The 27519-nt window shown below is 42.5% G+C and overlaps 1 protein-coding gene across 1 annotated transcript in view; it reads right to left on the bottom strand.

Annotated features, from left to right (window-relative positions):
* Nucleotides 1-4340: 4340 nt before the first annotated feature.
* Nucleotides 4341-27519, bottom strand: part of irs1 (insulin receptor substrate 1) — a 48976-nt gene continuing 25797 nt past the window's right edge. Inside the window, exon 2 of the mRNA XM_085989965.1 lies at nt 4341-5411. Within this exon, the coding sequence (XP_085846091.1) occupies nt 5407-5411 (5 nt within the window). The 3' untranslated portion in view covers nt 4341-5406. The remainder of the gene's footprint in view (nt 5412-27519) is intronic.

Here is a 27519-nt window from a genome sequence, read left to right as displayed (position 1 = left end):
AAAACAAAAAAGGTGACTCAACCGTGGCTAACAAGGGAAATTGGGGATAACATAACATCCAAGGAGAAGGCATATAAATTGGCCAGAAAAAGCAGTAAACCTGAGGATTGGGAGCAGTTTAGGATTCAACAAAGGAGGACAAAGGGATTAATTAGGGGGAAAATACAATAGGAGAGTAAGCTTGCAGGGAACATAAAAACTGACTGTAAAATCTTTTATAGATATGCGAAGAGAAAAAGATTGGTGAAGTCAAGCGTAGGTCCCTTGCAGTCAGAATCAGGGGAATTTATAATGGGGAACAAAGAAATGGCAGACCAATTAAATACATATTTTGGTTCTGTCTTCACAAAGGAGGACACAAATAACCTCCCAGAGATGTCGGGGAACATAGGGTACTTAAGGAAGTGGCCCTAGAAATAGTAGATGCATTGCTGATCATCTTCCAACATTCGATGGAATCTGGAACAGTACCCATGGATTGGAGGGTAGCTAATGTTACCCCACTATTCAAAAAAGGTGGTAGAAAGAAAACGGGGAATTACAGAGCCTGACATCGGTAGTGGGGAAAATGCTACAGTCTATTATAAAAGATGTAATAGCAGAGCACTTGGAAAACAATGACAGGATCAGACAAAGTCAACATGGATTTACAAAAGGTAAATCATGCTTGACTAATGTACTGGAATGTTTTGAGGATGTAACTGGTAAAATAGATAAGGGAGAACCAGTGGATGTGGTGTATTTGGACTTACAGAAGGCTTTCGATAAGGTCCCACATAAGAGATTAGCGTGTAAAGTTAAGGCACATGGGATTGGGGGCAAGGTATTGACTTGGATAGAGAACTGGTTGGCAGACAGAAAGCAAAGAGTTGGAATAAACGGGTCTTTTTCCAAGTGGCAGGCAGTGACTAGTGGGGTACTGCAGCTTGGACCCCAGCTATTCACAATATATATTAATGATCTAGACAAGGGAACTAGATGTAATATCTCCAAGTTTGCAGACGACACAAAGCTGGGTGGGCGTGTGTGCTGTGAGGAGGATGCAGAGAAACTCCAGGATGCTTTGGACAGGTTGGGTGATTGGGCAGAAGCATGGCAGATGCAATATAACGTGGATAAATGAGATTATCCACTTTGGTGGCAAAAACAGGAAGGCAAATTATCTGAATGGCAATAGATTGGGAGAAGGGGAAGTGCAACGAGACCTGGGTGTCCTTGTGCACCAGTCGCTGAAGGTAAGCATGCAGGTGCAACAGGCGGTTAAGAAGGCAAATGGTATGTTGGCCTTCGTAGCGAGAGGGTTTGAGTACAGGAACAGGGATGTCTTGCTGCAGTTGTACAGGGCCTTGGTGAGACCACATCTTGAGTATTGTGTACAGATTTGGTCGCCTTACCTGAGGAAGGATGTTCTTGCCATGGAAGGAGTTCAGCAAAGATTCACCAGGCTGATACCTGGGATGGCAGGAATGACGTATGAGGAGAGATTGGGTCGATTGGGCTTATACTCGCTGGAGTTTAGAAGAATGAGAGGGGATCTCATTGAAACTCATAAAATTCTGACAGGACTGGACAGACTAGATGCAGGAAGGATGTTCCCGATGGTTGGGGAGTCCAGAACCAGGCGTCACAGTCTAAGGATAAGGGGTAAGCCATTTAGGACAGAAATGAGGAGGAATTTCTTCACCCAGAGAGTGGTGAACCTGTGGAATTCTCTACCACAGAAGGCAGTAGAGGCCAATTCATTAAATATATTCAAGAAGGAGTTGGATATATTTCTTAAGGCTAAAGGGATCAAGGGGTATGGGGAGAAAGCAGGGACAGGGTACTAAATTTAGATGATCAGCCACGATCGCATTGAATGGCGGAGCAGGCTCGAGGGGCCGAATGGCCTACTCCTGCTCCTATCTTCTATGTTTCTATGTCCATCGGAGCTGATTGAGCGTGGTCAAAGCTTCAATGCTGGGGATGTTGGCCTGAGCAAGAACACCGACGTTGGTGCGCCTATCCTGCCAATGGATTTGGAGGATCTTGTGGAGGCAGCGTTGGTGGTACCTCTCCAGTGCTTTGAGGTGCCTGCTGTACATGGTCCATGTCTCTGAAGCATACAGCAGGGCGGGCATCACTGCTGCTCTGTAGACCAGGAGCTTAGTGCCAGGTTTGAGGTCCTGGTCTTCAAACACTCTTCCTCAGGCGACCGAAAGTTGCACTGGCACACTGAAGGCAGTATTGGACTCCGTCATCTACGTCTGCCCTCGTTGCCAGTAGGCTCTTGAGGTATGGAAAGTGGTCCACGTTGTCCAAGGCCTTGTCATGGATTTTGATAATCGGGGGGGGGGGGGGGGGGCAGTACTGTCTGGCGGAGGCAGGTTGGTAGAGGACCTTTGTCTTACGGATGTTTAATGTAAGACCTATGCTCTCGTACGCTTCGGTGAAGGTGTCGATGATGGTTTGGAGTTCGATCTCTGAGCGAGCGCATACGCAAGCGTCGTCTGCATACTGTAATTCGACGAGAGGATGGGACGACCTTAGATCTGGACTGGAGGCGACGGAGGTTGAACAGTTTCCCGTTTGTTCTGTAAATTAGCTCCACTCCAGTGGGGAGCTTACGGAGGGCGAGATGGAGTATTACCACAAGGAAGATCGAAAAGAGCGTTGGTGCGATGACACAGCCTTGTTTGACCCCAGTTCGTACGTGAATTGTGTCTACATTACGGAGACGAAGATGCATACTCTACACTAATGCTGCCTTTTCGCCTCTTGGTCTTATGCTCAAATCCAATTCAGACAGATGGGATAAAATGTGTTCTCACTGCAACCTTTAAGTAAACTGAATTTGGGGCTGTTTCAGTCTATTCCCAATACAAAAGCAAAATACTGCGGATGCTGGAAATCTGAAATAAAATCAGAAGATGCTGGAAACACTCAGGTCATCTTTTGATTAGGCACTTTACAGCCTGCCGAACTCAACATTGAATTCAACAATTTCAGATCATAACCTCTGCCCCCATTTTTTCGAACAGCAGCTGTTGGTGATGATTCTGCATGCCCATTTACACCTCGAGACCCATAGTTTGTTTCTTTACTTGTTCCATTACCATCTCCTTTTGTCTTGCTTGCACCACCACCCTGTGTGTCATTTAATCTCTCCTGCCTACCACATCACAGACCTTCCCTTTTCCCTGCCTAAAACCCGTTGCATCGCTAACTGTGGGTAGCGGAGCGGGCCCAGGGGCCGTGTAGCCTGATCCTGCTCCTATTTCGTGTGTCTAATTCTGTTAGATTCAGGAGATGGTTCTGTGATAGTAGATTGGTGGTTAGGATCAGATCAGCCATGATCTTATTGAATGGCGGAGCAGGCTCGAGGGGGCCGATTGGCCTACTCCTGCTCTTATTTCTTATGTTATGTTCTTTTCCAGTTCTGACGAAAGGACATCGACCTGAAACATTGACTCTGTTCCTTTCTCCACAAATGCTGCCCTGGCCTGCTGAATACTTCTAGCATTTTCTGCTTTTATTTCAGCCTATTCCTATTGGCTGTAATTTCACAGCACAAAGCTCCCAAAAATGCAGCATTGGTTGTCAAGTCTCACTTAGAGGTCAATCGGGAGGCCACCAGAAATTGAATTATTCACACCAGTTCAATAGGAGGGTGTTGTTCTGAGGTTGGGATTACGATACATGGGGTAGATTTTTAACTTGCCGCCCAGGCATAAAACTGGCACTGCAGATTGGCTGCTTGCTATAGCAAATGCCCGATTTCCATCTCCATTGATTTCAATGTAAATTTAAAAAAAAAAAAATCGGGCAGTTTCTAGAATAGGTAGCCAATCTGCAACGCCAGCTTTATGCCCAGGCAGCAAGTTAGAAAATCAACCCCATTGTTTGGGCAGATTAAAGGGAACTTTGTCCTACATCTAAGCAGGGCTATATACCGAACCTTGGAGTATCTGATGCAGATCCTGATGCACAAATTAGAAACACTTTTTTATTCAAAGCCTCATTTCCACAACAACTCCACATTACCATTAACATAGCAAATGCTTCCTGCTCTTCTTCCAAGCTCATTTTTGCCATGCTCAGATTCTTTCCCATCTGCTGCAATTCCACTTTCACACATCTCAATTCCCCCAGACTATGGTTACTTTTTAGCAACTCATCTGAATATCAATTCAGACATAAAAGTCAACACTTTTAAGCACTCTTCCCTTTGCGTTACTGGAAGTAAACCATTTTCTGTAACTTCCAGCAAATTTATGAATGAAACTTCTTGTGAATGCATTTTGTGAGCAGGACTCGGGACACAGTCTACCATTTAATCAAGTCACCAGAGGAAAAAAAAGTGTAATCATTTTCTAATTTATTACTTACAGGGAGATTGGGGGGGGGGGGGGGGGGTCAGCCTCCAGAAATTACAAACACAACATTGTCCATTCCAGGGCAGGTCATGTATGTATACATTGCCCAGATACATTATATATACACACACAAAGAAAAGGAAGACTAAATTTGATTGTTTTGACTACGGTTTCAAATTCCATTGATATTCATTAGGTACCATGTACAGTAATGTCGGCATCCCCTGACTGCAATATATCTCACATAAAATGGAAGAGTATAAAATTGTGAAATCAACTCAGGACAGCAGGGCTGCATTACTGGTACTTTAACCGTATCAGTGAATGGGACTGTACATCAAAGCTTGCACTTCAGGATTACGCTATGTATAAACAACAGCTTTTATCTAAGAATAGAAACATAATCCATTCTTACTGCTTATATTCACAAGTTTTAAACAAAATTTCCCTGTTTATAACAGAACTGGAAATTTACCTCCACACATCAATAATGGATGTGCATCAGAAAAAAAGTTACATTTTCAGTTCAAAAAAGTATCAATATAAAGGAAGCAAAAATGTTAAATATTATTCTGTATTTTCCAAACATTAGCAACTTTTAAAAAATCAATACTTCTATACTTAATAATTTACAGTGAAAACCTTAATGTTTTTCAGCAGCATGTGAAAGTCAAGGTTAATGTATGTGTGTTACAGTCCAGGTTAGGCATCTGAGTTGCATTGCTGACAGTCTTTCCATTTCTGTTTACCGAGATTGTTGAAGTAGAATGTGCTGATGAGGGAGAGAGGCAGATTCGCTGTAGTGCATGTGTCACAGCGCACACTGTGCACCCCACAGACACACATATGCGCAAAGACACACACATTGGCGAATATGCAATCCAGTCAGAAAACTATGTCCTGAGGTTTCTTGCAGCAAACCGGAGTGATTTTGATGTGTCGTACCATCATTTGTGTGAGAGAAAGTGAGGTCCTAGTTGTACTGTACAAATTATTCAAAGCCTAGGTACTCATTAAGTCCATGCAAGGCTTGCCGAGGGTTAGGGAGATGTCATTCTGAAATAGAAAAAGAACAAATCAAATTAGGACATTCTCACTGTGGAAGATCATCAAACAGAGAACATGCAATACAGCCGAGTCATATAGAAGCAAAGAGTTGCACATGTCTACTACTTACATGAACGTAGAACAAATAAAGTGGAATCTTTTCAATCTTACCTTTTAAAACCCTGTATTATTAGCAAATGAATCTCACTAATTTAGTTTTGTTTTTAATAAGGCTTTGTAAACTACTATACAATACAATACTGCATTCTCATAATATAGGTTCTCTCACACAATGCATCATGGAGTTATACTCTTAATTTTGGAGGAAGCTGCAGCACCAGAGTCTGCAACCATTATACCTTGGCCAGCACAAGTAAAGCAGTATTGTTTAACTTGCATCTCTCATCATAGCTTGAAGGGACTCCATGGGAGTCAATTTCCTCAGGTACCTTCCACTCCACCGCTGTAACCTTGGCAGAACATGTGTAAACGTGGTTTCCACTAAAATTATGGCGGCAGCAGGCAAAGCCCAGAGGAAATTCACCTCCATGTTTTGATCCTAAGTTGGAATGTAAGGAATAGTGTTTGCTCCATGTAATTATCAAGCTTCATTTTCCACAGCTAATTGCTATTACAGGAGACTTTGGTTTGTCCGGAGGTTGTATGTCCGGAAACCTCGATCTACCGGCAGAAATCAGGAGCCGTTTTGTTAGTTTTTTTTTTCTTCTCGTGGCTTTTTTCCCCCCAACAGTCAGGCTCTGGAAAATCTCTCTCAAGCTGTTGCTAAGCTACAGAGACGCTTCCAAGGTACGGGCCAACTGTTTAGAAGCTGTTGCTAAGCAACAGTGTTTGTTGTCAGATACGGAGATGAAAACCTCCGTATGCTTCAACATTAACGCTGGTATGTCCAGCAGTTTTGATAGATCGGCAACAGCTCAGTCCTGTCGGTGCCGGATATCACAAAGTTTCCTGTAGTTAGCATTTGGGTGTGTTAACAGCTCACACTGATGCGGTTAAGACACCAATACCTCCTTTGTTATAGCATGTGAGTCAAATCAATGTGTGATTCAGCTCCCATTTTCCACTTAAAACCAATTCAATTCCCAACAACCAATTTAAATAAACCCCCAAATTTTGATAATTTTCCAGTATTCAGCAACGCAAGTCATACATTCCTGTCACTATAAATTGTGGCGATAACCTCTGACTGCAACTTCAAGATCACTTACCAGAGTTGTGGCTCTTGTATCCAACAGAATAAAACTGGCCATAAATAATACGACAACCATTGTGCATGTGGGCACTTTTTACTTTCTTTTGCTCTGGGCTAGGCTTTACTCTGTTGGGCACAGAAACTAAAGGGTTGGTAAGTGGTCCTAAAGCTGCTTCACAAAAAGTAATAAGAAGGTTTGAGGATGTCAGAAAGCATTGCGGCTAGAGGCAGCCATGATCTTTGCCTGCCACTTTCTCCATCCTGTTTTTCTATTTCATTACACTGTTGCTATTGGGCTGGTTTTATCAGCAGGCGATGAAATTCTGAAAGTGCAGAGCGGCTTTCAAAGGTTGCTCTATAGTATAAATGAGTCTGTAGAATGAAAGAGTTTAACCAGGGTCAATAGTCTTTTAGCAGCCAAATCAGGTTGTGTCATTTCAATAATCTACCTAATTACATATAATTATAGTACTCAGGAAGGAAAGCAAATTAAATGGCAGTCAGATGCAATTTCTCAGGACGAGCCAAAGCAGCGTATTTACTAGAGTTTGCATGGGCACCTGATAACCATTATGTTTCACTGTATCAACTATTTTTTCAATATACAAACTGTCAAATGCATTAGAAATAATGAGGGGAAAACATACATGGACATCACCATTAGGCCAAACAACAAACATTGCTCGTCTCTGCTAATGTTGAACAAATGCTCTTTTTCCCACCACAGCAACTTTACAACAGCTTTAAAATACCCAAGGACATAAAAGGGATGGTGGAAGGACTGGTCTATACAACAGACATTGAAAGAGAATATCCAGTGACTCACGATGCCGATTGACCCTTTGAGGACAGCAGTACTATTTTAGTGCTAGAAGCTGAAGCATAAATAGGAATAAATCATATATTCTGCTAATACTGAATGATGAGCTACTTTTCTTATGGTTATGTCCCTTTTGTAAGCTTTACTTCAAAACACCAAGGACTACACTAAAGGGGCAAGTCTATATAAAAGCTCACTAGAATGAATACAGGATTCCAAAATACTTTTATTTGAAACTTAAAGCGTATACTTCCTATAAAGTGTTGGCATTGAGAAATTTTTAAAACTATTGTGAAGAAAAGACTTTGCAAGGGGAATGATAGAGTTTCTTGAGGAGCGATGAAACTTGGCAATTAAGATAAAGCACAACTAAAGACTCTCGGATCTTTTCTGCAAGAGTCGAAAATGAAAGCAAATTCTTCAGCGGAGGTCAGCATTTTCAAGTTAACCAGCAGAGTTCGGTCATAGAGAGAGAGACTGGGAAGTTGGGCACAGGAGCTTGTTGGAATGTTCCTGTGTTTCTTCATGACTCATTAGTGCTAAATATTCCACAATATGTAGTGCCCAGTCACAATGCTGGCTGCTGTGGTCTACTCAGCCATGTGTATTTAGTGAAGCCAGCCTGGTAATCCCTGCATCACAGGGCAAAACAACAGAATTTGAAGATTCAGAACAAAACTAGATCTACCTCACATCCTGGGTCCCACGAGATCATTTCATTTTTTACATAAGTACATCTTCCTGCTTCCACAATTTTAAAGTTGAGACTGAAGTGATCCCACCAGTCACTTCATCTGCTTTCTTCATCTCCAAACATGGCAGCACGGTGGCATAGTGGTTAGCACTGTTGCCTCAGCGCCAGGGGCCCGGGTTCGAATCCGGCCTCGGGTGACTGTCTGTGTGGAGTTTGCACATTCTCCCCGTGTTTGCGTGGGTTTTCTCCGGGTGCTCCGGTTTCCTCCCACAGTCCAAAGATCTGCGGGTTAGGATGATTGGCTATGATAAATTGACCCTTAGTGTTAGGGGGATTAAATACGTGGGGTTACAGGGATCAGGTGGGATATGTGTCGGTGCAGGCTCGATGGGCCGAAATGGCCTCTATCTGCACTGTGGGGTTTCTGTGATTCTGTGAAACTCAATTTCTCCAAAACGCTCCTTGCTGGACTCCACAAATTCCAACTTTTTACACATATCTGGTCCCAGTTGCCCATGGCCCCAGTTCTCACTGACAAACATTGGCTTTCCGTCCCTCAACGCCTCAAGTTTAAAATCTTTGTCTTCATCTTTAAATCTCTTCATGGCCTCATCCTGCATCATCTTCCCAGTCTCCTCCAGCCTTATATCCTCTCCGAAATCTTTAGCAACAGTTTAGAGGTACAGGAAACTTTGGTTTATCCGGAGATTAACTGTCCGGAATGCTCGAGCCACCAGCAAAAATCAGGAGCCGTTTCGTTAGTTTTTTTTTTTCTTTTCGTTGCTTTTTTTTCCACCAGTCAGGCTCTGCAAGGTCTCGCTGAAGCTGTTGCTAAGCTACAGAGATGCTTGCAAGGTACGGCCGACTGTTTAGAAGCTGTTGCTAAGCAACAGGGTTTGTTGCCAGATACGGAGCTCAAAATCTCCGTATGTTTCAACATTAGTGCTGGTTTGTCTGGCAGCTCGGTCCTGTCGGTGCCGGATAGCACAAAGTTTCCTGTATATTCTTTAATTTTGGAATAAGTGAATTGCTAGAACCCAGTAGAATGCATATTTTTACAAACTTTGTATTTCATAATTGTTTTTATTTGGAGCCCCGATTTCAAAAATCTCAACAGGTGCCTAAAAATAAAGTTGAGCGCATTGTTCAGTCGGGGTCTTGAAATATAACAACCAAAGTTTTTGTAATTATTATTTTGACATACAGCTCCATATAGATGCGAAACATGGATATAATATTGTATCAGCAGTTTGTGTTCCATTTAATCTGTATGGTTTTCCTATGGCACTTAGACCAGCATGTGAACTGATCAGTATACCTTAAAAAAAACCATGAGAGATATTGGTCATATTAGTCCATCATGCATGATATTAATCCTTCAATTGCAACGTACATGTTTCCCAGAAGCACAGCCAGTCAGCTCTATGGCCCGGATTTTGCGGGGCCGATGACGGCATACGCCGTCGGAAGCCTTCAATGGCCCTGCAAGTTCCTGGTGTCCGCATGCGCAAAAACCGGGAACTTGCGATGTCAAGGTTCTCCTCGACAGATCGCCTGCATGCACCCCAAAAACACTTCGCTGGCGCAGAGACTGCCCAGCAAATGCCCATGAAACCCTTATGCCTGGTAAGCAGAATAGATGTTAAATTAAGATTTTTAAAATGATTAAACCATACAAAAACATTTAAAATTAGTTAATGTAAATTTTGAGCCAGATTAATGTGTTTATTATTTTTCAAAAAAATATTTTATTTTAAATGCTTAATCAATCAAAGGGACTTTTAATTAATTTTGAACATGGGAATCTTTATTTTTATTAGAATTGTGTTAATTATTTATTTGGGGATTCTGTTCATAAATGGAATCCCCCTTTCTAATTGGTTGGCCTGGCCCACACGATCCCAGGGACGCTTCCAAACCGACAGTATCCCTGGGATCCGTGGATCTTTACGCGGGCATAGGCCTGGAGGCCCAGGACCCGAAGACTCCGAAGCCCGGGAGCCAGCAGGTACTTTGGGATTTTTTCCCCAGATCGGAGGCATATTCCGGAGGTAAACTTCCGACCGCAAACTTTGGCCCAATATGCTTGTAACAGCACGTATTGAACCGCAGACAAGGCCAATGAATTTAAGAGCAGATTAATGGCAGGACAATGACCAATCCAATCAATTAGTGAACTCGTTCAGACAGCAAGATTTGCAGTCAGAAGCAGCTCCATTTGTCACATTTATATCTGGTACTTGTATATGAATTGCCAGTATATCTTTTTATAGTTATGCAACACTACCAGACCAGTGGACTTTCGTAAAATCACAAAAATTTCAGTACAAGAGGCCATTGGGCCTGTGCTGATGCTAGCACCCCTATCAGAACATCTATTCTAATCCAATTTCCTTGTGAATTTCCCATGTCCTTTACTATCTTCAAGTGTTTATCTAATTATGACTGCAGTCCAGTTACTTTATCATCTCCTGCAGTGGTTGTCTACCCTCTCTGGGAAATGCCATGGAAATATTGTTACACTCCCACAAATGTTTGTCCTAATGTTTGAAAGACATAGTCAGTTAACCAAAAGAAATCAATGCTATCACTGCAAAAATAATTTTCTATTAGTATACAGCAACAGAAAAAACATGTTAATAAGTCAGCAAATATACACAAGTACAGAATTCTGATGAGAAACAGACAGTAAGCTACATCTTCAGCGACCTCTAGGATGCAGGGACTTCGATTTGAAAACCTAGGATCTATCTATTGCTGGCACCTGGACCCATCTTTTGAGTCCAAGAGTTACTCAACAATAAAACCTACCCACTAATAAGAATTTAAAAAGCAGTTTTTTAATGCTAAAATTCTGATAGAGGGGATCTCATTGAAACGTATAAAATTCTGACAGGGCTAGACAGACTGGATGCAGGGAGGATATTTCCTCTGGCTGGGAGGGTCTAGAACGAGGGGTCACAGTCTCAGGATACAGGGTAGGACATTTAGGACTGAGATGAGGAGAAATTTCTTCACTCAGAGGGTGGTAAACCTTAGAATTCTCTACCACAGAACGCTGTGGAGGCCAAGTCACTGAATATATTTAAGATGGGGAATAGATAGATTCCTAGACACAAAAGGCATCAAGGGGTATGGGGAGAGAGCGGGAATATGGTATTGAGATAGAGGATCAGCCATGATCATACTGAATGGCAGAGCAGGCTCGAAGGGCCTACTCCTGCTCCTATTTTTCTATGTTTCTAAAACACTGGTAGAAGTCCCAGAATCCCATGTACTAAGAATAGAATTTGACCTATTCTGTTACCATATACCACTGGATCAGGTAATGTCAGACCTTTTTGACTACTCTTCTACAAGTTTCCAGATTGCCCATATGCACAAGCATTGAAAGACAATAATGGATACAGTGCTTTGCAGGCTGCAATCTAATCCAAGGGTTGAGTTAGTTTATGTAGAAAATACATGGATACCTAGGAGTCGGTCAAACCAACCTCATGGAATGCTTTGAATTGCACTGAAAGCAGAAGTGGGAGAGATTGCCAGTAAAACTCGGGCTCATTAAGATGGGCTTTACTGTGTTGGAGCACTAAATATTATCTTTATAAGTGAAGATCCTGCTCATCTTTAAATGAGCAGACAATAAAATGCTTTGTGCGCAACTAGTGAAGGTGCTGCATCTGTAGTGCAATCACTTGACTTCCCAACGGAAAGATAGGCATTTTTACACCATCGTGGTGCCATCAGCTCCCAGCGTGCGGGTCGCATGGCAAAGTGTAACATTTACCAGCATGCTCACAGCCACTCACAGTGGAAACCTAGTTTTTGCTGGCATTGGTCCCTCCCACTGGTCTTATAAATGTGCTGGGCCAGTTTAACACTATACGGGAAACTTTGGTTTATCCGGAGGTTGTATGGCCGGAAACCTCGATCTAACGGCAGAAATCAGCAGCCGTTTTGTTAGGTTTTTTTCTTCTAGCATTTTTTTTTATTTGTTTTTTTTTTTTTTTTTAAAGTCAGTCTCTGGACAGCCTCTCTGAAGCTGTTGCTAAGCTACAGAGACACTGCCAAGGTACAGGTCGACTGTTTACAAGCTGTTGCTAAGCAACAGTGTTTGTTGTCAGATACGGAGATGAAAACCTCCGTATCCTTCAACATTAGCGCTGGTCTGTCCGGAAGTTTTCATAGATGGGCATCACGCCGGTCCCGTCGGTGCCGGATATCGCGAAGTTTCCTATATTGTGTTTGCGCTAAAACATAAAATTGCATCAGGATGCAAGCAAGCAGGATGCATTGAGCCAGCGCACCATCTGGGTGCTTGCACCATGCTGCATTTTTAAAATAAAAACCATGAACGATTTAAGAAAAAAAATCTTCCCCAAGAAAAGAATTAGGAGGAATAGGCCATACGGCCCCTCGAGCTTGCTCTGCCATTCAATAATGGCATGGCTGATCTTCGAACTCAATTCCACTTTCCTGCCCTATCTCCATATCCCTCAAGTACCCTAGAGTTCAAAAATCTATCTCAGCGTTGAATATACTCACGATCCAGCATCCACAGCTCTTTGGGGTAGAGAATTCCGCTTCATCTCAAGTCTTAAATGGCCGACCTCTTATCCTGAGACTATGCCCCCTAGTCCTAGATTCTCCAGCCAGGGGAAACAACCGCTCAGCATCTAGCTTGGCAATCCCCCTCAGAATCTTATATGCTTCAATGGGATCACCTCTCATTCTTCTAAACTCCAGAGTATAGGCTCAATCTCTCATCATAGGACAACCCGCTCATCCCAGGAATCAGTCTAGTAAACCTTTGTTGCAGTGCCTCCAAGGCAAGTATGTCCTTCCTCAGATAAAGAGACCAAAACGGTGCACAGTACTCCAGGTGTGGTCTCACCAAAGCCCTCAACAATTGTAGCAAGACTTCCTTACTCTTGTACTCCAAACCCCTTGCAATAAAGGCTAACATGCCTTACTGATTGCTTGCTATACCTGCCTGCTAATTTTGGGTTTCCTGTAAGACGACACCCAACACCAACATTTAATAGTTTCTCACCATTTAAAAAATATTTTGTTTTTCTATTCTTCCTACCAAAGCGAATAACCTCATTTCCCCACATTATACTCCATCTACCACCTTATGGTCCACTCACTTGTCTATATCCCTCTGTAGGCTCTTTGTGCCCTCCTCACATCTTATTTTTCCACCTAGCTTTGTATCGTCAGCAAACTTGGATACATTGCACTCGGCCCCTTCATCCAAGTCATTAATATAGATTGTAAATAGCCGAGGCCCCAGCATTCATCCTTGTGGCACCCCACTAGTTACAGCCTGCCAACCAGAAAATGACCAGTTGATCCCTACTCTTCTGTTTTCTGTCCATTAACCAATCCTTTACCCATGCTAATCTCTTACCCCCAACCCCATGAGCCCTTATCTTGCGTAGCAACTTTTTATGTGGCACCTTATCGAATGCCTTTTGGAAATCCAAATATACTACATCCACTGGTTCCCCTTTATCCACCCTGCTCGTTACATCCTCAAAAAACTCCAATAAATTTGTTAAACACTATTTCCCTTTCATAAAACCATGTTGACTCTGCCTAATCATATTATGATTTTCTGAGTGCCCCGTTACCACTTCCTTAATATTGGATTCCAGCATTTTCCCCCGACGACTGATGTCAGGCTAACTGGCCTACAGCTCCCGGTTTTCTCTCTCTCCCTCCCTCCTCTCTTGAATAGCAGGGTTACATTTGTTACCTTCCAATCTGCTGGGACCGTTCTAGAATTTGGGGAATTTTGGAAGATCACAACCAATGCATCTACTATCTCTGCAGTTACCTCTTTTAGAACCCTAGGATGCAGGCCATCAGGACCAGGGAATTTGTTGGCTTCGAGACCCATTAGTTTCTCAAGTACTTTTTCTCTACTGATATTAATTACTTTAAGGTCCTCACTCATTAGTCGCTTGGTTCCTCACTATTTTTGGTACGCTTTTTGTGTCTTATACTGTGAAGACAGACACAAAATATTTGTTTAAAGTCATTGCCATATCCTTATTCCCCATTATAATTTCTCCTGTCAGCCTCTAAAGGACCAATGCTTACTTTTGCTACTTTCTTCCTTTTTACATACTTGTAGAAGCTCTTACAATCGGTTTTTATATTTCTTGCTACAGTAGTTTACTCTCATATTCTACTTTCTCCCTTATCATCAATTTTTGGTCATTCTTTGCTGGTTTCTAAAGCGCTCCCAATCCTCAGGCTTACTATTATTCTTCACAATATTATAAGCCTCTTCTTTTAATCTAATACTCTAACATTCCCTCAAGGACAGAGGTCTGGAAAATTCTTTGGCCGAGACCCCCTTCAGAGATTCATGTCCCATGCTCACCCTCCTCTTTCTAAGAAACAGTGGCCTAGAAATTGGGTTTTGGCGCAGCGACGGCTTTAGCGCCGGAAGTTAGTGCCGGAGCTAAGTCGCGCCGGGCGGGCCAAAAATTCACTAGTTCTGCGCCCAAACAGCTGCCGGCGCTGCTGAAAGCTGTTTGCGCCTGAAAACTGGCGCTACGCGCTGAATTGCGGCGCTATTCCGGCGCTGCGGCGCCCGCTGCGGTGCGGCAGGTTCGGGAAGTGCAGGCCTCCTCCTTCCCTTAAGGAGGAGCTGCCTGCACCCGGCCGCGGCCCGCGAAAATCATTGTAAAAATGAGCCCGGCACCTCGGACAAGTGCCGGGGGGGGGGGGGGGGGGGGGGGGGGGAGAGAAGTCCGGGGAGGGAGCTGCGGCCAGCGGGGAAAGCGGCCGGCCGCCGCGGGGCCTTTAATGCGCCGGCGCAAAGTCCAGTAAGGCACCTCTGCCAGAACATTGCTTGCGGCTGCCACGGGCGAGGCGGCCGCAAGTCAATTTCGGAGTTCGGGCGGGTTACCATGGCAACCGGGACGCTGCGCACACCGATGACGTCATCGGTGCCGGCGCAGCGCTACCGGTCTACCGCCGCGGAAGGGCCCCAGGCAATTTAGGAACCGGCGCCAATTGCAGCGCTAGGCCCTCTAGCGCCGCAAAATCGGCGCTAAGGGCACTGAATTTCTAGGCCAGTATCTTTTCATAATTAATGTTAGTGTAGATATAGCTGGTAACGCAGAATACTTCAGTAGTTTTGTCACTTTAGCTGCTTTAATTCTGTTCCCTTATATTTTGGGGTTTTAATATGAAGTCCAACCTTATAACTAGAATTCACTAGCTGACAGATTCCTCAGATCTGCTACTGCATTGCTGCCGTTACTTTGTTGGAAGTGTGGCAGAAACCCCGGTTATGCTGCACAGAGGTAAGCAACTTTTTTTGTTAACTGAATAAACATATTTACATCGAAAACATCTGTAAGCTCCAAATGTTTACAGGGGAGGCCTGAATTCTGGAGAGAGCAGAGTCAGGAAACAGGCTGAGGGGGGTTTGGGCCACCAATGGCAAAAATGCATGCAGGTACTACCCGTTAGTGAGTTACAGCTTGCATCGTCTTCGCACCCACTAATAACCTAGTCGCTACGATGATGCCCGGGAGTTAACATGGCCACCCGGTCCTCACGTTGGGGGAATTAAAATCAGGGCTCGTATCTTTATCTCACTGTATGGGGGTCATTTTAATGTAACCCGCACGGCAGGAAACTGATGGAATCAGATTAGCTGACCGCTTGACACTATGCCCAGTATTAGTTTCTATTGGTGGATTAGGTTAAAATGAAACCCCATGTAAATTGAGAGCATATATGCGTCAGCATCAAGCATTCTAACTGTGTACAGTGCTCCGATTCGGAATGCTTCCCAATACTGTGCGCTTACCGCAAAAGTCAACTTCTAAAAGCAAGCCTGCGCTTATGAACTGAAACTGACCTGGTGTGTGAAATATCTTGGACAGCAGGCCATACGGCGAACTGTTCTAGTATGGGGGTACACATCAGAAGTAGTAGTCTATCCAGTGTGCCCCACAAATCTCTCCAAATCAACAGGAAACCACTATTCACTTTATCATGTGAAGTAAAATTACACAATAGCAAGAAACATTATTTAATGAAAATAGTAACACAATTTCTCTTTTAATTTTCTTTTAATCTACTTTATAATTTCCCAAAAAAACAAGTCCCTTTATGTAAGTGCACATCATTATGTTCACCGAGTCCTCAGTCACCTCAGTGACCTATACATGTGATGAAACTGCATAAACTGAAGTAACGAACCAATAAAATTGGTCATATGTACTCCCATGTTCAGGCAGCTGCCAGTTACAGAACTGCTAATCAAAATCAGAACCAGACATAATTGTAGCATATCATGTTAATAAGCAATGACACTCAGCGCCTGTGATACCTAGCAAATGCTAGTGCTGACAGTGTGCAACTGCCTATCATATAAACACAGTACCTTCTTATCTGATCAATTATCAAATCAAACAATGTGGCCTGCTTTCTTGCAGACTGCCAGACCCTGTTCTCAGCTGGTGGTCTCAAGAGAATAACAGCCTTCATTTCAACCATTCTAGTGCCAAGGACAAGCTACAGATTCGCAATAGATAAAATATAGAATTTCTTCTTAGTTAAAACTGAATGGATCTTAGGATCTCAAACAACATTGCAGAAATCATATGTAATTCAGAGTTCCACTCCGCCAAACCATTTGCAGGGGTGCGATGGAGCAATGGTTATGGTTCAAATTGTACCATGTCAAGTTGTGAAACTGGTAATTTATAGGCCAACACCAGATTGTTGTAAGAACTCAGTTAGTTCACTAGTGTACTTTGGGGTGGGAACCTGCAACTTCAACCAGGTATACAGGCGTGATTCAAGGCAGTTAGAGATGGACAATAAAAGTGGCCTCGTCAACATCTCCCACATCCTGTGAACAAAATAAATCACCCAAACTCAGAAGAGCAAACTATCCTGCACCCAGGTGTCAATTCACTCCAGTCTGCTGTGATAGGCAATGCTAATCCAAGATGGGGGTGAATGCACTGGTCCCAAGCCGAAACATCCTATAAAACAGTATTGTGTGACCATGAACTTTAAATCCGACTGTCCCGACAACAATTTAAATAATAATCTAGTTCCAGCATTGATTTACAGTTGTGCCAAATGATCAGCACTTTCATACTGAAGGCTACAAATTGTGTGCAGACCAACTCATTTTATCCAGGATCCCTAAAATGGGAAAGAAGTGTGACAAAGAATCCAAAGGTTTATTTGGATTCAGTAGTTTACAAATATGGACAATACAAGTCATTGTAACCACCCTAGTGAAACTATAACAGTTTGAGTAAAAATATATTTTCAGTTGGTACCAATCAGTATATCAAAGTGACCACATCAGAGTGTTTTGCAGAAAGGTCAAGGCAGCCTTGAAGTGTCACTTTTCTGCAGTCTAGGGAATAGGCTACATTGAAGTAAAAACGCTCTGCTGTAGCACAATTCTTTCCCAGTTTTTAAATATTATTCAAGCAAGGGATTCAGATATGTTACTCCCTTTAAATAATGCAAAAGTATTATTACATCTCTGCTCTCCTCAACGATCAGAGCACAAAGTTCAGAAATGGGAACAGGAATTATTGCACAATGTCGTACCACTTATAAAAGGCCAGAACCCAAGGATAAAATGTTTATTACTTGGGCCAAGCTTTCATCAAAATGCAATGATACCAGAATTTGCTGCAGAAATTGGGAGAGAATATATATCCAAGTGGCTTTTTGATTTTGCATTGTGTTCAACCATTAAAACAATCATCACTTTCACTATATAAAGGTTAAAAAAAATGCAATCCTCGTCACATTTTGTCAAACTAGATGACAAATAGCCCACCTGTAACTAGATATAAAACACGAGAGTTTAAAATGGTTATGTAATGCATCTTCATCTCTCACCCAAGAACCATACAGCACAGAGAAAAGACAGAAATGGGCAGGCGGGCTTCATTTAATATCAGCTATTACCTTCTATTGATCAGATAAACAGTCTGTGCTGCAGGTCTTTTTATTACTGTCTGGCACACTGGATTTGCGACAGTGAGTGGTTTATTTCCCAAAGGTGCAATGAGGTTAGTGGATTAATCTGTAATGACTGCTGTGAGAAATGTTGTCCTTTCCTTTTTTCAATAGGGCATCTACACCATAAACACTGACTGATAGCTCTCTTGAAGGACTTCATTTAATAAAAAGAAACTAAATCGGATAAAGAATACTGGAGATATGAAAAACACACACTTCCCCCCCCAACTTAATCCAAGACTATAAAATTATACGTAGACTCCTTCAATTTTCAGATTACCACCATCCCAAATGACCCTTCAGCTGGTTGTTTGATTGCAGGAACATGCAGTATAGAGTGGATTCAATCCCACTTTTTCCTGTTGCCACTGTAGTTATTTCTGGTGATTTCCACCCCCAACTGTGAAAGAGGCAGAGCAAATGCGAGAGACAAATAGAAGGTGTAAACCAGCAGCAGAGAGCAGGAGCAAACCAGACAGAAAGCGAGCATGACCGAATGAGAGAGAGAGAGAGCGAGAGAGAGCATGCGAGAGAACAAGCAAGCACGCATGTGAGATAATTGCAGAATACTTAAAATAAATGGAGGTTGCACCAACCCAATAACTTCCATGCAGTTTGTTTACAGCTGCAGTCATCGAGTCCTTTTCAACTTCAGCAAAAGGAGCAGCTCAGAACCATACCAGAAGCACAGATGCCAATCTATGCTGCATGAGGTCTCAGCTGAAGTACTGATATCCTTAAATTAAAAAGAAAATTAGCCAGAGGTCCTGATTTTGATCACCATCCAGTGACTCTTGCTGGAAGTGGACATCTGCAGATATTGAGGATTGTATCATGCCTATCTGTGAGTCACAGTGGTACAATAGCCAGTTGACAATCAACACCACGATCCACACATGAATAGTGGTCACTTGGACAAGGTACCAGAGGACATCTAATGCCTATGAAAACAATATTCCAGCAAAGATTCAATGTCTCAGGAGAAGACAGGAAATTGAAAAATGGAGTTAGATGCTGTAATTGTCAATACTCCAACACAGACAGTCACCATCTTGTACTGCGAACAGGGTTAAATAGTCTATTCCATCTCCACAAATATCAGATAAGCAAATGTTTCTGTTAAGTGAATAGAAAGACTAATCGGTCTTCCATCTGTGCCCATTGCATTCAATCCTGTAACATTAGACTTTTAGCTGTACATTCCTGAGTTTAAGACTTTTGCACCTGACTGATTAGTGTCTTCAGTCAAAAATAAATCACTTCTAAATTATGAATTTGCTTCTTAGTTTACACAGTCAACATTTTGGGTTGTGCAGTTTGTCACATGGCTTTGCATGATGTGACTAAGTAGTTCTACGAAAAACATGCTGCAATGCCACTCACCAGATATTCAGTTACACACACATGCAACAGTATTTGAATAGGTCACTGTTTTACCTTCAAACAGTCTTCTTTTCAAATGACTGGTTTTGCAGAATAAGAAGCAGAGTGATATCAAAGTCAAACATCTTATGTTCATTATTGCTGATTAGTAATTTTCATCCACAACATATTTATGATGTTAATGTTGCCAAAAAGTATCCCCATTACAGAGATCAGTCAACTCAACAGGGATAAACTGTTGGGAGTACACCATCGACTGTGATGCAATTGCATCTGCACACCTGTCACATGGACAAGGAGGCATACTACTGTACATATGCACGTTTTCCTGCTAATCACTGGCACCCTTCTTGCAGGCAAAGATCTTCCCTGGAGACCATAATTAAATCTCATTAAAACCACATCAACAGTATCAAACAGCTCAATTCTGGTCTCAAATCACAGTACACAAGATTTTGGTTCTCTCAATTTTAGCCAGAAACTCAAGATAAAACCTTCTTCCAACAAGTACATTCCCCAACACAATGCAGCATGAATAAGTGATCTTAGTTCTGGTACTACTTTGTTGTTCGTTCATGGGATGTGGGCATCGCTGGCATTCCATTTATTGTCCATCCCTAATTGCTATGGAGGTGGTGGTGGTGAGCCGCCTTCTTGAACCGCTGCAGTCTGTGCGGTGAAGGTACTTCCGCGGAATACCCAGCCTCTGACCTGCTCTTGCTGCCACAGTATTTATGTGGCTGGTGCAGTTAAGTTTCTGGTCAATGGTGACCCCCAGGTTGTTGATGGTGGGGGATTCGGCGATGGTAATGCTGTTGATTGTCATGGGGTGGTGGTTAAACTCTCGCTTGTTGGAGATAGTCATTGCCCGGCACTAGTGTGGTGCGCATGTTACCTGCCACTTATCAGCCCAAGCCTGAATGTCACCCAGGTCTTGTCGCATGTGAGCATGGACTGCTTCATTATCTGAGTTGTGAATGGCACTGAACACTGCAGTCATCAGCGAACATCCCCATTTCTGAACTTATCTTGGAGGGAATGTCATTGATGAAGCAGCTGAAGATGGTTGGGCCTAGGACACTGCCCTGAGGAACTCCTGCAGCGATGTCCTGGGGCTGTGATGATTTGAGCCCCAACCATCTTCCTTTTTGCTAGGTATGACTCCAGCCAGTGGAGAGTTTTCCTCCCCCAATTCCCATTGACTTCAGAAATAACAACAGAAAATGCTGGAAAAAACTCAGCAGGCCAGGCAGCATCTGTGGAGAGAAACTCTGTTATTTCAGATTTCCAGCATCCGCAGTATTTTGCTATTGTCCCACTGACTTCAGTTTTACTAGAGCTCCTTGATGCCACACTCGGTCAAATGCTGCCTTGATGTCCAGGGCAATCACGCTCACCTCACCTCTGGAATTCAGCTCCTTTGTCCACATTTGGACCAAGGCTGTAACGAGGTCGGGAGCCAAGTGGTCTTGGCAGAACCCAAACTGGGCATCAGTGAGCAGGTTATTGCTGAGTAAGTGCCGCTTGATAGCACCGTCGATGACACCTTCCATCACTTTGCTGATGATTGAGAGTAGCCTGATGGGGCGCTAATTGGCTGGATTGGATTTGTCCTGCTTTTTGTGGACAGGACACACTTGGGCAATTTTCCACATTATTGGATAGATGCCAGTGTTGTAGCTGTACTGGAACAGTTTGGCTAGAGGCGCGGCTAGTTCTGGAGCCCAAGTTTTCAGTACGACAGCCGGGATGTTGTCGGGGCCCATAGCCTTTGCTGTATCCATAATACATTTATTAAAAAGTATAGACTCCAACTTCATTCCACTTTCCATAAACATGTGGGGATATACAGTAACATGGGAATATTATTTTGGTCATGAAGTACACCATTCTGAATATAAATAGTTAATTCTGTTTCTCTCTCCATGGATGCTGCCTGGCCTGCTGAGTGTTTCCAGCATTTTCGGTTTTTGTTTCGGATTCCAGCATCCGCAGTATTCTGCTATTGCCAAAAGGTTTTTGCTGTTGACTAGAAAATTGTATCAATTCACCAACCCTAGAAGATAAAGTTCTCTGCCAGGTTGGCAAATATGATTCACTCATGCCAAAACAACCCTTAAAGATACTGCTACTAGAACATCTAAATGATAGCCAGTTAGCACACAACATAACACAACAGCATTACTGTTCTTGTATCATTGATAAAGGCACTCTTAATATAATTGCTTTTAACAGGGAATCTCTGGCACCCACAGTAATGCCTTGGTGAAAGATCAACTTACATATAGATTGAAATAGTAGAGCTCACAGAGTGGTAAATTAAATCAGTCAAAATTAAATATGACAGCCAAAATGAGAGTGACAGATCAACACATGCATTCAAGTATTAAAACAAGGGTTTTCATCAGAAATGGTTGGGATGCGTACCCATCCTTCCTCACAGCAGCTTCAACCTGTTGCAGAAAACCACCCTACACAAAGAAATGGTACATGCCTTTTTTTGTTAAACCACGTGTAGAAAAAAGGCAGTAACATCTGAAGTTTCTATTCAATGCCATTTGGTGTCTCTAGCACATTATCAAGCTTTACTAACAACATCTACCAAATGAACTACCAGCATTCAGTGACACTTGCATCAAGTAAGCAATGAGGCTCCTTTTGCTAAAACATAACAGTCCAGTCCACTTATGGATCAACACTGAAGTTCCAGTCAGCACTGTTGGCTTTCTCACTTGAACTGTAAGATACAATTTCCCCGATGATCATTTACGCGTGATAGAGCATACTGCATTGTTCTGCTCGCTGCAATAGTTTATGATATACAGGAAACTTTGTTATATCCGGCACTGACGGGACCAGCGTGTTGCCAATCTATCAAAACTGCCGGACATACAAAGTTAATGTTGAAGCATACGGAGGTTTTCATCTCCGTATCTGACAACAAACTGTTGCTTAGCAACAGCGTCTAAAGAGTCGGCTGCAGCTGCAAGCGTCTCTAGCTGAAGCTGTTGCTATAGCTACAGGCCGTGCAGTGCCTGACTTTGGGGGGGGGGGGGGGGGGGGGGAAAAAGAACGAGAACTAAAAAAAAACGGCTCCTGATTTTTGCCGTTAGATCGAGTATTCCGGATATACAACCTCCGGATAAACCAAAGTTTCCTGTAACATGCACTTTAAGCTGTACATAATAGATGATTTGGTGCAGCGATGCTTACCATGATAAAAAGCCATTTGTTGCAGTACAAGGATCATTGCTTTATGCCAAATGTGGAGTTGAGATGCACTGCTAAGCTAATCAGGTGGTGTTGGGGAACCAAGAATCAGAACGAGTTCTTGCCATATGCCTTTATCTCAAGTATGTCAAACTAATAATCCTGTCGAAAGAAACCAATGACGTGTATTACTTTTAATACATTGGGTTTGGTCTGACACAGTTTGTCTGGTTTAACTGATCAGGACAAATTGCATCTGCTTTAAGTAACATATGTAACTTTTTTTTAATAACTTAAGACAGTTCTGATCTGTGAGGACAGGATAACCCAATTTAGCATCAGCAGTGCCCCATGTCTCATGGAAGTAACTAAGCTAGACAATGCAAGAGAGCTATATTATCAGCAGAGATCGTTTAGCATATCTTTTGTTTACCTCAACACCAATGAAAAGCATTCTTCCACCATCGTACCTTGATGTTTATTCCATTCATAACTTTGATAAGACTTCAAAGGGCAAATGTCACTCTTAAAATTATTCCCTGCACACAGCATAATCTCTCTTCTTTACAATGCAATGTATGAAGTGACACAAAAACAAACACAAACTAAAAATAAAATATGAACGCTGACATTTATTAGCTCAATAAAACACAAGCCTACTTCAGCGGCAGGTTTAATCTCCATAATTTTAGTTACTCTGAAGGAGGCAGTTGCTGCCAGGAATTCTTTATGGGTTTAATATTTCAAGTCGCTCCCATCAAATAGATTGTGTGTAATTATGATTATTACATTATAATATTATAAGAGACGTGGAAGTCGAAAGTAAAACTTGAAGTTCTTGGTATGGTTAGAGAAAATGGTGATAGATGCATGCAATACCTCTCCGAATGCAATGGGAATCCAGTCAATCTAACTCGGTTGTTACTGTCATCGAGTAACCATCATCAATTCCTCCTCTCAGTGTGCTGTTCAGCCTTGTATTTCTTTCTGAAAATATCGGTCAGATATTTCTGCTTTTGTAGGGATACTAAGCCCAACAATGCTACAGATGAATTAACATATAGTTGATGCTTAAGCACCTTTAATTTAATGACTATCTGCCGGTTAACGTAGCTCTCACGCTGTTGGGCTCAGTTACTCCTTCAAGCCAGCAGGCACCATTTTAACAAAAAATATTCAAAACCAGGGAGAAGGGAATTGAACAAAATAAAGAATTTGAATCGCTATTTTTGCACCTATTTAATTTTCAGAAAGGATCATTGAGGAGCATCACTAACAGCGAAAAAAAAGTGAACTTGAAAAGCTATCTGAATTACTTCATTGAGAAATAATGCGGTGGGGCTGTTAGGAGAACCTCAATGATGTACAATCGGGTTACATTTAAACAATATATCTTCTCTCTCTTAGGCAGTCCCTCGGAACCGAGGATGACTTGCTTCCACATTAAAAATGAGCTCGCAGGTGACTGATGAGTCCAATGCGGGGACCCACAGTCTCTGTCACAGGTGGGGCAGACAGTGGTTGAAGGGGCGGGTGGGTGGGGTGCTTGGGTTGACATGCGCTCCTTGCGCTTGCTCCCGGCGAAGAGACTCGAGGTGTTCGGCGCCTTCCCGGATGCTTCTCCTCCACTTTGTGCGGTCTTGGGCCAGGGATTCCCAGGTGTCGATGGGGATGTTACACTTTTTCAAGGAGGCTTTGAGGGTGTCCTTGAAGGGTTTCCTCTGCCCACCTGGGGGCTCTCTTGCCGTGCCGGAGCTCCGAGTAGAGCTTTTGTTTTGGGAGTCTCGAATCGGGCATGCAGACAATGTGACCCGTCCATCGTAGCTGATTTGAGCGTGGTCAAAGCTTCGATGTTGGCCTGAGCAAGAACACTGATGTTGGTGCGCCTATCCTGCCAATGGATTTGCAGGATCTTGCGGAGGCAATATATAGGTTACTGAACAAAGACAAGCAGCATGTCAGGAATCTAAATTTCAAATCATTTAGAGTCAGCATTGTTTCCAGATTCATATGTAAACAGGAAATAGGTCTGAAGCCAATAATTCAACATTACGCGTAGCTTTACTTCAGACTCTTGGCTGTCAAATGTCTGTAAACTAACCAGATTTTTTTGAAGGTAAACTGCGATTTTCATTGCCTTTATACAGATGCTGTTTTAATTTGGATTCTGGGAATCTGCGGAAAACTGGCTCCAGCTGTTTACACTACTTAAATTCCTCCTTACTCCACCAATATGCTCACAGACACTTTTTTTTGTAGGTCAAAAAGTCTGTCAACAGGATAAGGTAACTGGATTTCAAAGAAATCACAGAAGATGGTCTCCCAGAATCTGAACTAAAACAGTAGTGTGAAAGTAGTTAAACTGACAGAAATCAAACTCATTTTTCCAGCAAGTGTACCAGGTATTTGCCACAGGGTGCTTTGTACAGTGCACCTTAATTAAGTTCTACAGCTGTAGATTGTTGAGCTCATGGGGATCATTTTAACCAAGGTTGGCTAACCCAAGAATGTGTTACGCTGGTTACCCATTGGATAGTCCATTTATGCAGCGTCAGTGTTTTGAAGCATCACCGGTACCCATTAGCTATCCTCACTGTATTAAGAAATAATTAGATTTTGTTTTAGTGGTAATGAAGTTGAAACAAAGCTAAAGAGCGAAAAAAGTCCATGAGGAGTTCAGTACTTGATTACATTTTTGAAAACTATCAAGTTAACCGTATAAAGTACATACAACCATTTTTCTACATCAACTCAGTACAATTTCACGGGCACACTCCCTCCCCGCAACTGCCAGCATACCACCCCCAATCCTACTATTCCCCATGCTATCTGGCAAAGAAATATACATTGGTAGGTTAGTACAGGAACAATATGACTTCCTAAAACAGGAGCATGCCGCAGCCCTACCTAGAACATCTTCGCAGCCTCTCTGCAGATGTAGTGTGGTTATCAATGCAACATTTGACCTACTCCAGGAGTACAGCAGACAGGCTGTTAACTATGTTAAGCCCAGTGGAAATTAAATGGTGTCCATTAAACAAACAATGTCAGTTCAAAAATGCCATGTCCCTCCTTAATATCCCATACCTCTTGCTTTAGACTATGTTGTATGAACTCTCAAATGTTCATTGTCAGTCAGCTAAGCTTCGTATTCTGATGTGACAGAGATACTAAATTGGCCATTTATAAACTCGACTTAATATCTGTGCTCCAAAAGGTAACTCCAGTCAGCTAACTTCTCCCTTTCTGTGCCTTTCCTCAAACTGCACACTGGTTCAGCTTGCACTTTCTACTCGAAGCTGGTTGCCAGTTTGGAAAACTAATGCACCAACCACAGGATCAACTCATCTATAAGTAACACTTTAAACTTGCCAATCTTTAAAAAAAAAAGGCAAATAGCTGCAATACAAATGGCCGTTTATGCAAACCTGGTATAACCAATCAGGTATCATTATATTTAAAAAAAGGGAAACAAAATCTTGTTCAGTGCAAAGATTGATTTAATAAATGTATTCTAAGGCAAGCTATACTCGCTCAATCAGGTTTTATGTTTCTCTATAAATGGTGGTTAATAGCATTATCTGTACAGAATAAAACCGATTCTGGATTTTGAGTAGAAGGGAGTGGAGAAGTTTTCAACTTCAAAGCTTCCTTGCTGTAGCGCAGGAAACCCTAAAAGACCCTTTTCTGATGGTAGTTGGCAGTCCAGGAAAGAAAACCGCCTGCATAGATGGCAAAGTAGTGAAAGGCTGCACCAAGAAAAATGTAACTAGGTCAAAATGGTGTTTTGAATTTGTTTTTGATAGAATCTTCAAACTGTGTTCCCTAATTGTGTCACATTTCACTCACTGCTGTAAACTTGGGAGCAGTTTATAATCATAAGGCATAAAGTTCAATGAACAGTAGCACCAAGAGGTCAGACTCGATGTTCTGTGCCAGACTGAAGGGTCAGATAAAGTAAGTAACCACAACTGCAGTACATGAAAGGAATGTCCCCCTAAGTAATGTTACACAATCGCCTTCTCACTAGGTTATTTGCACTGGAAGATCAGTAAGAGAGATATTTAAATTGGCAGTACCAAAAAAACACACAAATAATGCTGGTTAGATTGTTTTTCAAATAAAGTCCGAGGTATTATCTGGGAAATTTCTAGCTCCAACACCAAAATTAAAGGTTCAGGTAATGCAACAGTTTCACTATAAAGTTAACAGACACTGAATAACCTTTCAGACTTAAAAGGAGAAATAGTGTTGGGGTAAATACTAGGAATTGCAAATACTTACCTGTAAATAAATGTCAGCTAATTAGTGACACAGTATCAATTTGACAAGTTAAATTTCAGAGGAGTAGGCACATGAAGGCAGATTTTCAACTTGCTGCCAACAAGCATGCAAGGAGCAGCACCAGGTGTATGTGAAAATGAGGTGCTGACCTGGTGAAGTTACAACACAGGACTACATGCATGCTAAACAGTGGAGGCAGCATGTTACAGACAAAGCTAAGCAATCCCACAACCAACGGATTAGATCAAAGCACTGCAGTCTTGCCGCATCTAGTTGTGAATGGGGGTGGACAATTAAATAACAAACAGGAGGAGTTGGCTCCATGAACATCCCCGTCCTCAATGATGGCAGTGCCTAGCACATGAGTGCAAAAAGTAAGGCTGCAGCGTTCACAACCATCTTCAGCCAGAAGTGCCGAGTGGATGATTCATCTCAATCTCTTCCTGAGGCCCCCACAACCACACATGCCAGTCTTCAGCCAATT

This window comes from Somniosus microcephalus, chromosome 6, assembly GCF_052327205.1.
Source record: "Somniosus microcephalus isolate GS21.2 chromosome 6, FLI_Smic_1.0, whole genome shotgun sequence".
Taxonomy (NCBI): Eukaryota; Metazoa; Chordata; class Chondrichthyes; order Squaliformes; family Somniosidae; genus Somniosus; species Somniosus microcephalus.
This window is presented reverse-complemented; position numbering and strand designations above follow the sequence as displayed.